Raw genomic sequence first — 13742 nt, 5'->3', positions numbered from 1 at the left:
CTCATGATGACAGGCTACTGGCGGAGTTTCTGGCAATTAGAGGTTACTGCTATGCACCCCTCCCCTCTTTTTTTTTTTTTGGCCACACTGCACAGCCTGTGGGATCTTGGTTCCCTGACCAGGGACCGAACCCGTGCCCCCTGCAGTGGAAGCACAGACAGAGTCTTAACCACTAGACTGCCACGGAAGTCCTACACCCTTCCCCTCTTAATGGAGAAGTGTAGGCCTGTAATTCCACAGAACATTAGGCCAACACACCTGCCAAGACTGACTGCTTCTACATGACAGTTATACATGTCATTTTGAGAAATTGTAAATAAGTAGCTATAGTCTCTAAAGATTAAATGGCTTCTAAGGCAGTAAAAAATTCAATATGAATTTAAAACAAGGGGACCCTTTAACAGACACAAATTATCATTATAAATATGCAATCAGTAAAAATATAAAATACTCAGGAGTCTAAGAACAGCTACTAGGAAGTATCTTCAGGCAAAAGAACTCACAGGGAAATAATCACCCCCACCTCTTTACAATGTCAGTTCTAATCTGTAAACATCTGCATGATTCTACCTTGTTTAAATAGGAACAGAAGATTTCAGAGCTGTAAGAGATCTAGAGATAACCTTAGGTCAGCAAGCCCATATATAAAGTGACCTGCCTATAATGACATACTTAATTATTGATATGTTAAGAAACAGAACTTGATTTTCTTAGGATCTGCTGGCCAGTGTAAGTCACACATAAGAAGTACAAATGTCTTCCAAACTACAGAACTAACATTACATCTTACACATACACAAACAATTCCACAAAAATGTTCTTCCACTAGGTTTTTACACAGCTATATGTTCCAAGTAACTTACCTATACAGGCATTTCTAAGTTCTGGAGGGCTATAGGAATTAAGAAGAGTTAACAGTTTATGGGCAAATTCAATTCGCTCCTGCCACTGGATTAATGCTTGTTTCACATCTGCAAACACAAAAGCATATGTAAATATGCCATTTGAGATCAAACTTCCTCACAATTATTTTGTTGTAAACTACAGAATGCTTACACTAAGAAATCCAAATTAATTACATAAACATCTTTGGTGAAAGCTAAGTGATTATTTTCATGAGATGGCTACTATTGTTAAACCTGCTGTATTTCTTAGAAGCACATATTTTAAGTGATGATATGCCCCATTTTCTAGGCATTTATATGCATTTCAAAGTTCACACTACTTTATAAGGGACACAAGAGATGTTTGTTTTATAGTTATTTCTCTTGAAAATAAATGATTTAACTTAAGCCATGGAAGTTTCCAGCCGGAGGAACTTCACAAATACTCATGTTGTTACTGTGCTTAGAAATATTTTCCAATCTCCTAAATCTTGACACTTATAGCATGCTTGCCCATTTTTCAGGCAGAGATAAAGAAAATAGACAAGAACATTCCAGTTTTACATCAGGAGGTCATGATAAACATTTTCCTAATGGTTAGCTAACATCAGCCCCGTTTTCCGTACATAAATTAGAGAAGAAGACAAATTCTCTGAGGCATGTGGTTTAAAAGTCTTACTTCACTCTTTAATTGTTAAACTAACAAAAATAAGAAGTAGGATTAATCAAACCTTTTCTCTGAAGATATGGGCGAGTAGACTTCAAAACTGAAAGGAATATTGACAGAAGTTCTACTAAGTCTCCAGTCACGTGGCAAGCTGTGGCTTCATGATACATCATGTGCAGTGTGTTGAAAGACTACAAGTGATTTAAAAAAACGAAAAACTTCATTTCACTTTTACTTTATTGAGCCATAAAATGGTACTGCTCATCCTCTATGACAGATGTTTTCAGACTAAGACTATGTGTGTGCATATCTGCACAAAGCAAATGTATCTGCTTTCTATCTATAAGTCAAATTCTCCCATTCAGCTCTTTTAAAATACAAAATAGTCCTCACTTTCACAGTGTGATATTTTGTGTTTACGTTTTACTTTGAAGGAATAATTTGTTTAATCTGATTTTTTTTTTTTTTTTTTTGGTTACGTTTGCTCTAAATACATATCTCTAAGACTGCAAGCTTTAGAGATTACAAAGCAGCAGCAGCAACAACAGGAAGACTGGGGAGAATAGGTGACTGCTTTAACTAACTTTCCAGGGTTTCTATGAAAGACGGTGGTGAAATAGCTGTCAGTCATACTCAAAATAGTAGGTCTGAAAGAGGTAAAAGAACTCCAAAAGGTAGGAATTCCTTTAATCATATTGGCTTGTTAAATCTTTTGATTCCTTTAACGGTACTAGCTTAATGAAATCCTTAGTTTTTTCCTATTTCATTTTACACCAATGCATCTTCTTTCTAATCCTCTCAAATCAGTCCCCCATAGCCTATGTACTGTTCGCAATTCACAGCTGAAAATTCATAACCTAGAATCTGTGGCAGTACGTAATCTGAACAATGTACTTGTGTGGCATTTAACCTGTAAGCTGTGAGGACAGGAACCATGTCTGTCTTGTTCACTGCTGTATCCCCAGTGCCTAGCACAATGCCTGGCACAGAGTAGACATTCAAACATCTGTTGAATGAAAGAATGAAATTCTTACTACTCCTCTTCACATACTTTTGTTTTAGCCAAACAGAAATATTTGGTATTTGTCGAATACAACCAATACCTTCTTGCCTTTGTGCTGATTAAGTCATTTATCTAAATGTTTTCCCACTTATCTCTGCAAATAAAAATTCTTCAAAGTGCAGTTTCACATGTTGTATTTCCTATTCTATAATACCATTAACTGAAAAAACTATCCTACCTCTTAATTTTCATGGTGCCCTTGGCATGTACTTTCATCTTACCTCCATTATTAGACTAAAGGGTACTATGCACCTCTGTGGACTTAAAATCATCTCACAGTTGTGGATGTTCAATAATCATGGGAAAAATTAACAGCTGATTGTAACCACCTGTAACAATCTCACTAGCTTCTTCTGATGAGGAACTGTGTCAAATAAGCACACTCTTGAGAAATTATGTGTGTCCTCAATTAAATCCTACAGATTTCATCCATTTCTAGTCTTACAAATGAATTTAATAAAACTAGTCTATTTCAAGAGTTCTAAGTACAAACCGAGGGGAAAAGTATGTAATTACTATGGAAAAAGAAAACAGCACCCCAAAACTGTGACCTAATTCTTCTTGGAATGTAAATTAGCATTTACTGATCTGCATATTTAAAATCCAGACACCTGTAAAACAGTTTACAATAAACTTTAAATATCCACAAAACAAGAAGTTTGGGTGAGAACATTAAATTGAAATAAATCTATAGTAAAACGCAATAAAGTATTTACCTCAGTCATCAGGATCAACCCTCGATTAAATACAACAAGAAGTCTGTCTTCATCAGATTCTAATAGTATTCTGAAGGCACTAGAAAATACAGAGTCCAGTTTGAGAACTCTGAATCTGAACAGAACACTTAGGTGATTAAAAAAAACAGAAGTAAATTGTCATTTAGGTTCTCTATTTTCTTACCTACAAAAAAGAGACAGCTACATCTAGTTCTTAGTAATATAATAAAAGATAATATTAAATAAGAAACTCTCAATGCAACTTAGAGAAAAGGTATGTCTACTAGTATTACACTGGTCAACTCTTAATTATCCACAATGGTGGAAGAGAGGTGCGACAGGAATATTTTTAAAGTTTCAGTAGAAACAATGTTTCTTTTCTTTTCTTTTTTTTTTTAATTTTTATTTATTTATTTATTTATTTATTTATTTATTTTTGGCTGTGCTGGGTCTTCGGTTCGTGCGAGGGCTTTCTCTAGTTGCGGCAAGTGGGGGCCACTCTTCATCGCGGTGCGGGGACCGCTCTTCATCGCGGTGCGCGGGCCTCTCACTATCGCGGCCCCTCCCGTTGCGGGGCACAGGCTCCAGACGCGCAGGCTCAGCAGCTGTGGCTCACGGGCCCAGCTGCTCCGTGGCATGTGGGATCCTCCCAGACCAGGGCTCGAACCCGTGTCTCCTGCATTAGCAGGCAGATTCTCAACCACTGCGCCACCAGGGAAGCCCCCAATGTTTCTTTTTATAATGGGTTTATCTTCTACATTATGTTAAGTTCCAGATAACAATAAAATACACTTGGTATTATTGAAGCACTCATCAGCTAGTTACTGGGAAGAACAACAGGAGGGGAAAAAAAAACCCCAAAACATATGTTGGCCTTGAAAATAATCTACATAATAATCATCCAAAAGTAGCTGCATTACTCTTGTTAATCGACTTTATTTCATTATTAGGTACTGGAAACTGCTATTATACAGTACAACTGGAAATCCTTCTACTTTAGTGAGATGTTTTCATTCATTTTTTAAAAAAATAATCAAGAAAGCTCCAAATCTTCTTTTGAAAATAAGCTTTAAGCAGTAAACCTTGGGAAAACAGTGTTTCAAAATTAATGCCAAAGTTTTAAAAGAGTTCCTTTAAAGAGTCCTGGCAAAAGCACAGTTAATTTCATTTTGTATACTAATAAAGAATCAAATTTTAAAGTTTTCTGAAGAAGATCATCTTAAATAACCTTATCTTGGGTTGATTAGCTTAAGATACTAAAGTGTTCAAGAAAGTGTTGCCAAAAAATGTGTGCCTAATAAAAGACATCAGCCCCAAGTCTTAGATTTAATATACGGAAATTAACCTAGACTTAATTTCTACAGTTAAAGGAAATTAAGTGTAATTTGTAGCAGTTCCTTTATAGTCATTCAATAACTTCTGTAGCTCTGAACAATTAACTGTAAAGATCATATTTTGGTATTTTGGCAAATTCCCATAGTTAAAAAAGATAAGATAGATCTGGGCTAACTAAAATGAGAAACATATTAACAATGAAACTTATCCAAAGATGGAGTAAGCTATTTCTGGAGACCTCTAGAACTGAACTGTCCAAACATAAGTTAGAATGAATTGCCACAGAGAGGAGGATTTAAGCTTTAGGTGGAAGATGGTACATTAAGGTTCCTTCCAACCCTAAAATTCTATGATTCTGATAAAACACACATAGATAATCCAAAACCAAATCAAAATAAAAACTATTCAAAAGTAGCTAATTAACTCTCAAAATATAAATTCCTCCAAGGTGTCTAAAGGTTTAAATGCTTTCCCAATAACCCTAAAGAAGTGGTAAACTTTCAGTTATAAACAATTTAAATTATTCCTCTTTAAATGTCAAGATGATGGTCCCCATCCCTTCACTTGTAAAAACAAAACAAACAAAAAACACCAGAAAATATCTTTTTTACCTTATTAAAGTAGTCCAGCAGGAGCGGCCGTCTAAGCAACGTAAGTAACAACTTATGGTTGTTTTCTTAAACTGTTTAATATCTTCCAATTCTTCTTCTCTCATATCTGGCCTCTGAGCTATGAACAGCTGCATCAGGTTAAATAGTTCTTCTACTGCCTGAAAAGGGCAAATAAGCATTATGATGATCTATCTGCTTCTCATTTCTAAGTGTTATGCTCATTAGCCAGTTCTTAAAATTACACAAATTAAGTTAGATTGCAGTACCATCCAAGAATAGTTATAAAATTAGCAGTGGATTCTATTTTTAAAATGTAATACATTATTCACTAAAATAAAATAATCTTAAAATAGAATTTCCAGATTAAAAACTACAAGTAAATTCAACTTGTTCAACTTTAGTCTTAAAACTGTTTAAATTACTAGTTTTATAATGTCAAATGTATGTTCCAGAGATGGTATGCCCATCCTTTGCCCCCCACTTTTCTATAGTAAATGAGAAATTATTACTTTGTCACAAAGATTTTACACCCCTCAATTATACCTGAATTAATACTGTTTTTGAGAAAACCCTTTGTGCCAACATTTGGAATGATCTTTCTAGACTGACAGATGATCCAGCTCAAGATGGATGAAATGTGGGAACTAATATTTTAGTAAAATCACTAGCTGTGGTTTTATAAACTCATTTACTCATGGGCATGTTAGGAAAGGGCTGTTCTTCTAATACATACTTATCAAAGACCGGAAACCCCCAACCTTCATATTTTTCCTGGCAAAAATTGATTTAAGCACCATTTTCACGAAAAATCTCCGATAAGTTCTAAAATAAAGATGTTACATTTCATTGATGCCTAACAACATTAGGGGATAAATATCCTAACTCACCCAGCACTCATCAAAGGTATATTTAACTTACAGACGTCATGTTTAGTAACTAAATCGGAGATTATTTATGTGAATGCGATAGAGAAAAATCCACTGAATCTTAATAAATTCTGTCCTAACTCCTTCTAAGTTCGGCAGACTCTCATTCTCCTTCCGTATTCTTATAACCTTGGCTTTGAACCTCTTTTGGTACTTAATATACTCACTTTCTTTCCTTTATTATAGGCATTCTAACTTTCTTAACAGGAAATAAGGTTATTCTTTCTGGGTGAGAAATAACAATTCACTACATTATGTCTAAAGGACAGTTAATGTCCTTTCTTCCTTCAACAGGAAAAAGAAGTATAGCACACAATTCAAGGATACCAATACTTAAAATACCCTTTATCGTAGTCATTTGGTTGAGCTCTTAAGTAAATGCTGAATGTCTTGAAAAAGTTCCTTCTCCTATACTCTCCTTAAAATAAGCAAACAATTTTTCTTATTAGCAGTTTTTAGCCTCTGGGTTGACAACAGCTTGAAAAAGCGTTCTGCACTCTGCTTCCGATCCCCTTCCCAGATGTATACCCTCTTGGTGTAAGCTTGAGTTTACAACAAAGAGTAAGAGGACAATGAAAAGGAATATCCAGGAATGACAGCCTAACATGGAGAGGGGAAAATTTAAAATAAAACCTATAGTCTGCAGAGAAAAAGGGATCAGATTTAGATGGTATGTATTTGTACTCTGATAGGCCCACCTCAGCGATTTCATTCACTTGAACGTAGTGTGAACAAACAAAAAAACCCTAGGGAATACTACAGCTAAGATAAAATATTGTCTAGCTACAGCTTAGCATAGCATGTAGATGTTGATAATACCTAAACAGTAAATACTCACTTCCTTAAAACTGTACCACAAAGCTGAATTTTTTCATGAGGTATATATGAAAGACTCATTAACAAAACCACAAATTAACATAGGTAAGTTCCGTTAGAGATAAAATGTCAATATCAACCTAAGAAAAATTATCCACACTTATCAATTTTATAACAACATTTTATACATGTATTCAAGAAAATAAACCTTAAGTCTTTAAGAAAGAACAGTTAAAGTCAGACTGTACTCCCTTATTTTGTCACTACATCCCACAACAGGAAAAACAGGTATTTCCAATCAATTTGAGGATACATATACAAGAGTTATCATTTTACTCACTCCAGGGTATTGGCTGGCATGTGGTGTAAGATTCTTAAAGGCCCACTGAATGTTCTGGTGAGAAGCCAGTTGTCGTGTAAATGCAGGAGACTGTTCACAGCAGAGCCTCAAAATGCCGTAGTAGGCAGGCAGCATCCCACGGTTAAAAAGCACCACATCCTGATCATCATGGTCAGCAAGGATGTAATTGAAGGCAATGTTCTTGGTTACCACTGGGTTCTGAACAATAAGGCGGATATTCTCTGGACAGTCAGCACACACATTGTACCAAAATGAAAGCAAAGCCTGTTTATTGTGATTTGTGGCTATTGCTGGCTCAGAAAGTTTAGGCTGGAAAAGGTTCCACAAATCCATGAAATATGTGGAAAACATCAGCTTCTCAGTTTTGGAAATTAAACAGTAAGTCATAAAGCTAAAATAGGGCACTAGCTTTGTAGTGCCATGAACAGCAGCATCAACATAAAGTTTGGCTCTTGAGAGCAAACCAAGGAGCACGTTGTAGACCTGATGTAGGACTACTGTTGTGTCTGGACTGAGTGGAAGGTCACGGGTTGGGATGTGCAAAGACCTTGTTGACCGGAACATCTGGCGGAATGAATTGCTTGGTATAAGGGACACCAGAAGATAAGCTGCAGCTATAAAATGTAAAACAAAACTGTCAGATGCTTACAAGATATAAAATAGACTGAAGAGCAGTCATTAAACACAAAGTCACTCTTCCCTTTAAAAATTAAAATGAATAAAAATTAAGGGACATGAACATCTCTTTTAATATCTTTCTGCTCTACCACTGGTACCAGAGAAATATCCCAAGGAATGACAAAAACAGACGCCTTCCATTCTGTCACTGCTATTTTTTAAGTGGTGACAACAATCGCATAAACACAAAGTTTTAAACCTCTTTTGTTTAGCTTTCCCAAGGTGTAGAATTTTCCCACTTGTTTTATCATTTTATTTCTTCTCAGGGAATAATATGGTTTAACAGGAAGAACACAGCATTTGAAGCCAGAAGACCTACATAACGCTGTCTGACATGTCAAATCATTAATTTAGGGTCTTAGTTTTCCTCTTCTTTATCAATTATTACAAAATAATTCAGTATTATTTTGTAGATAATGGTAAACTTACATTATAAAGATAGAATGAGATCTATCTAAAAGCCTTTTGTATTATAAAGATTATATATATATGCCAATTATAGAACATTAACTTTGGAAAATCTCTGAAAGTCTTCTAGGCTAACCTTGCATGCAAAGAAAGAATCCCTTCCTTCAACATACCTGGAAAATGTTATTAAGCCTATGGTATAATTCTGAGAGGATAATGACTCATTAGTTGAACCCATCTGTAAAAGGAGTTACTGTTAGCAAGGCACTAAGCTAGGTACTTTGTACATATTATCTCATTTAATCCCTCACAATCATCCTGGAGGTAGGTGATGATACACTGGAAAATCTGAATCTTAGAGAAGCAAAGACCAAGGTCACACAGATAAAAAGGGGGAGCCCAGACTTGACCTCGAGAAACGATGATGATGATGATGACGATGATAATGGTAACATACAAACAACAAGAACTGCTAACATTTATCAAATGCTTAAATTTAACACATTCCTTATGTAGTTGGTATTAGTTTTATTATCTCCACTTTTACTCAGACTTAAAACAGTAAGATTACCCCATTTTCCACAGCAAGTGGCAGAGCTGGAATTCAAACCTTGATTGTCAGACTCATGAGTTAATCGTCCTAACAACATTCACTACAGAGCCTCCTCAAGGCATCTAATGCCTTAGTATAACCCTTTTCAATACACCTACTAATTCTGTCTCCCACTAGTCTACCTATAATTTGATAACTTCCATCATACTGCCAAAGCAAATACAGTTAGGGTTTCTAAAGTTAATTGTAATCTCTTTTATGGATTTATGTCAAATTAAACTTTATTTTTGCACAATACTCCATTTCTACATATTTCATCACCTATATATTGCTCTGATTAGCCTGTTTTCAGTTAGGCTCAATTTGGTATGTGTTTCAAATATGAAAACTTGGCATGTAGGTGTCATCTTGATCAATTTTGTATAAAACTGCAATTGAGAAAATAATTTGATTAAAAAAATTATTCAGTTTAAGTTAAATACTTTTACCCCAACATTTTATTTTGAAAAAATTTTGAACACTGTGAAAGGTTGAAAACATTCTACTAAATAACGACCCATGGACCTACCACATAAATTCTACAATTAACATTTTGTTTTGCTTTATCACATACCTCACCATCTACTTATTTCTATAAAAACTATTTGCTTTTAAATAAAAAGTAAGTTCTGTTAGGGAAAAAAAAACCCACAAATTTTTAATTATTTTTATCTTTGAGAACAAACAGGGAAGTCAATGTAGAAGAACAGACCATCTTTCTAAAAACTGCCTTGCTATAACTTAAAAATTCCTGGGTCTAGAGAACTTAGAACAAATTGTCCATTTCTATATGGCAACTCAACTATTTTAAGACACCTATCATGTCACCATTTTCTTTTCGCTAAACATTCTAAACAGTCATTCCTTAAAATTATTTTGTAGGATTTAGAAATATTTCTCTGTAGCTTTTCTTCTATACATGTTACCCTAATTCTTACTGAGTTATACTGATTCTATTTAAATATTTGGGGCCCTATTTCAAGTTATATTATTTCAAAAGCATGTTTTCATATTTCTATAGTCTTCACTATTATAATTTTTAAATGATGCATAACAATTTATTTCCTATCCGAACATCTAGTTTTAAATTTTTCACACTTACAGATAATGCTGTTGGACATTCATATATTGGATGACTTACTTATACCAGAATCCCTGCAATGGTATTACTGAGTTGAAAAAGGGAAAAAAAATTTAAGGATCTTGGTACATACTGCTAAACTGCATTTCATAAGGGTAATATTAACTTACAATGTCGCTGCAGTGTATAAAAATGCTATTTCTTTAGCACTACTATGAATGTTAGGTGTACCAGCTAGCTAAAAAGCTTTTCTTTTTGTTTTGTTTTTTTTGTTTGTTTGTTTGGTTCAGCAAAAGTTTTTAATTGTTTTATGGCCAGGAGTCAGGACATAAATACCAACCAGCATATGTGTCAGCTCTTACAAATATCCCATTAACTAAACTGGCAGGAAAAAAAGCCTATGAGCAGAGTACCATTGCCAATCCATGTGTACCCACCACTGAAACATGTTTTCCCCTAATAAACCTTTTATTTTAGAAGAGGTAGAACAGACAGTTCCTAAACACCCTTCTCCCATTTCCCCTGTTGTTAACATTATTGCCATGGTACATTTTTTGTGACTAAGGAACCAACACTGGCAAATTACTATTAATTAAATTCCACACTTCAGATTTCAATAGTTTTGTCCTAATGCTCTTTTTCTGCTTCTAGGATCTCATTTAGTATACATGAGATTTAGATGTCATGTCTCCTTAAGCTCCTCTTGACTGTGACACTTTCTCAGACTTTCTTTGGAAGACCATGACAGTTTTGAGGAGTAGTGGTCAGGTATTTTTGTAGAATGCCCCTCAAATTGAGTTTATCTGATGTGTATAATGGTTAGACTCAGGTTATGGGATTCTGAGAGGAAGACCACATGATGAGGTGCCCTGTGCATCACACCATACCAAGGGCACATACTATCAACATGACTTATCAGTGACATTTTTAACCTTAATTATCTGCCTGACTTAATGTTTGTCAAGTTTCTTAAAGTTATATTCTCTATCCCTCATACTCTACTCTTTGAAAGCAAGTCACTAAGCTCACACTCAACGGGGTTTCCCTTTTTTGGGGGAAGATGTACATAAATTTTTTGGAATTCTTCTGTATGGGAGATTTGTCTCTTCTCCATTTCTTTGTTTATTCATTCATTCATTTATATCAGTATGGACTCATGGGTATTTATTTTATACTTTGGATTATAATTCAGTGCTATGTTAATTATTTTTTCTCTCAAATTGTTCCAGCTTTGGGCATTGGGAGCTCTTTCAGGTTGGTTCTATGTCCCTTTGACATACCCCCATCATTTTGTTTTTGGAGTACTTCCTTACTTTCTGGTTCTACAAGATGCTACAGGCTCATCTTATATATTCCCTGCCCCAGTCCTACAATCAGCCATTTCTCCAAGGAGCTGTGTTTCATTTTATCGGAAATGATGCTTAAAAACATGGATCTGGGTATTCCATGTGCTTGCTGCTACTGGAGTGTCACTGATTGTATGCCCTCTCAGCAGAAAACTAGGAAATATGATCTTAATGATTAAATTGAATGATTAAAGAATTTAAAAAATTAACTACTTTGATTTTTATTTCTTTTAATACTGTCAAAAGAAAACATACTCTGTGTTTATTTACAATCAGTTACCTATTCTGTGAAGTATCTATTTTTGGTATTTGTCCATCTGTCTTCCAAGATCTTTGTTTATTCCCTTCTGGCCTGGGTGCAATAAAGATATTTATCATTTAACTCCCATAACTTCAGAGAATATTTTCTCTCAGCTTGTTTTGTGTTTTTATTGCTACTTTACTCTTAGCCTTCTCAAGTTACTTTTAAGACAGGATTTTCTGACCCACTACTCTCTTCACTAATGCCGATCATGCTTTGTGATTCTATCAAGAAAGGAAACAAAAATGATAGTGGTGGTGATATCACCCAAGACAAGACATAGTTTCCTATCCTTAAAAAAACAAAAACACTATAGATATTTGTAAAACATCGCCATAGGTTTTCAAATACTAATATAACTTTGGCGTTTAAAACAATATCTCTAAGAGCCTTTTTGTATTATACAACGGGCATATTATGATCACCTTAAAACAAACAAAAAACAAAACAAAACGTGGAACAACAACAAAATGGTTTCTTAAATTCTGAATACTTGACTTACAAGTCCTGACTCTAGGATAATTGTGAGCCAAAAGAAACCGCTCGACCCAGTTTTCCATATTCTGTAGGACCCAGCTGTGTGCCAGTTTATTTCGGGGTGTCTGCACTGCCAACCAATCCAGACACTGAGAAGGATTGTATTCAATTACCTACAAGTAAAATGACAAGAACAGAATATAAGGCTAACTGAATGAGCAGTTACTTTTTTAAACTTACTTTTGGTATGTGCATCAGACACTTTAAAGCTAAATAGTTTTTTGAAAACTAGAGCCTGAAAGAAGTTTCACACCCATGTTTTTTCCCATTTTTAAAGCCACTTATTTTTATTAACAGGAATATGTTCAAGGAGAATTTGTCATTAGTTCACGAAATAAAATTATAATAACCAAGGACTCTAACACAGGACCAATAAGAGAACTCAATGACCTTTAAGGTCTTAAGTTTACAAAGTTATTTAAAAGTGCTTTTAATTCTCTATAGTTTCCATCTTTACTTTTCTTACTGTTTGCCCAATCTGCTTCTATAAGTGAGAATGAAAACTAGCTCACTATACTGCTGGGAAGATTTTTTTCATTGGAAAAGGAAATCCTAGGAATCTAGAGTAGGGGTTGGAAAATTATGGCTCTCAGGAGCCAAAATTACGGCTTCTGCGGTTTGCCTGTTTTTAAGTTTTTATTGGAACACAACCATGCCCACTCATTTACATTTTGTCTATGGCTGGTTTTATGGTAAAACAGCAGTTGAATGGTTCTAACAGAGACCATATGGCCCACAAAGCCTAAAATATTTACTATCTGGACTATGAAGAGAAAAAGTTTGCCAGGCCCCTGGTCTAGAGAGTGGGCATTTCCAACACTCACTAAGAAGAAATTCTGTAACCTCAGCAGTAACTCTGGAAGAAAGGAAGTGGTTGGTATTTCCTCTGTATTTTCTATCAACTGCTGAAAGCACCTGGTTTGTATTTCTAGGGCTTCTACAACTTCACGGAATCTTTTTTGAGGATACGGGAATGAGGACCTCGGATGGGCGGAAGACTGTTTATGACTCTACGAGAAAGTCTTTAAACATCTGAGACACTAGGGAAGAACTCTTTTTTTCCCCTAGATCTTCTGACTAAAGCATCTCTTCTTCCCTTGACCTGTGACTTACTAAAACCATTCTGAGTTACCCAAGCAAGAAGAAACTAGTACTTAAAATGTGAGTGATTGTGTTAGAAAAATAAAGCCCTCGGAAAAATAAACACTAAAACATCTGCTGCAAGACTTACCTCCCATATCCTCTGCAGAATGTAAGATGCAAAGGGAGGCATTCCTGGAGGTCCACCAGCAAACTCCATTAGCATAGTCAACAATTTAAAGAAAGGATTGGCTGCCTATAAGACACATACACGACGGTGTATTTAGATCTGTTTGAACCCGTCATTTCCAGCGGAAAACAAAGAAGTATAACTCTTCTA

The 13742-nt window shown here is 35.1% G+C and overlaps 1 protein-coding gene across 8 annotated transcripts in view; it reads right to left on the bottom strand.

Annotated features, from left to right (window-relative positions):
• USP34 (ubiquitin specific peptidase 34) overlaps window positions 1-13742 on the bottom strand; it is a 241650-nt gene that overhangs the window by 15700 nt on the left and 212208 nt on the right. For 7 of the 8 annotated variants that reach the window (XM_057557944.1, XM_057557950.1, XM_057557951.1 and 4 more), the window contains 8 exons: window positions 13554-13658; window positions 12288-12435; window positions 7359-7993; window positions 5277-5434; window positions 3331-3409; window positions 2462-2557; window positions 1616-1742; window positions 864-971 (listed from right to left, as the gene is read on the bottom strand). In XM_057557944.1, the coding sequence (XP_057413927.1) occupies window positions 864-971; window positions 1616-1742; window positions 2462-2557; window positions 3331-3409; window positions 5277-5434; window positions 7359-7993; window positions 12288-12435; window positions 13554-13658 (1456 nt within the window). The remainder of the gene's footprint in view (window positions 1-863; window positions 972-1615; window positions 1743-2461; window positions 2558-3330; window positions 3410-5276; window positions 5435-7358; window positions 7994-12287; window positions 12436-13553; window positions 13659-13742) is intronic. The other variant, XM_057557949.1, reaches the window with a different exon arrangement.

The sequence above is a fragment of the Balaenoptera acutorostrata genome, chromosome 12 (assembly GCF_949987535.1).
Source record: "Balaenoptera acutorostrata chromosome 12, mBalAcu1.1, whole genome shotgun sequence".
Classification (NCBI taxonomy): Eukaryota; Metazoa; Chordata; class Mammalia; order Artiodactyla; family Balaenopteridae; genus Balaenoptera; species Balaenoptera acutorostrata.
This window is presented reverse-complemented; position numbering and strand designations above follow the sequence as displayed.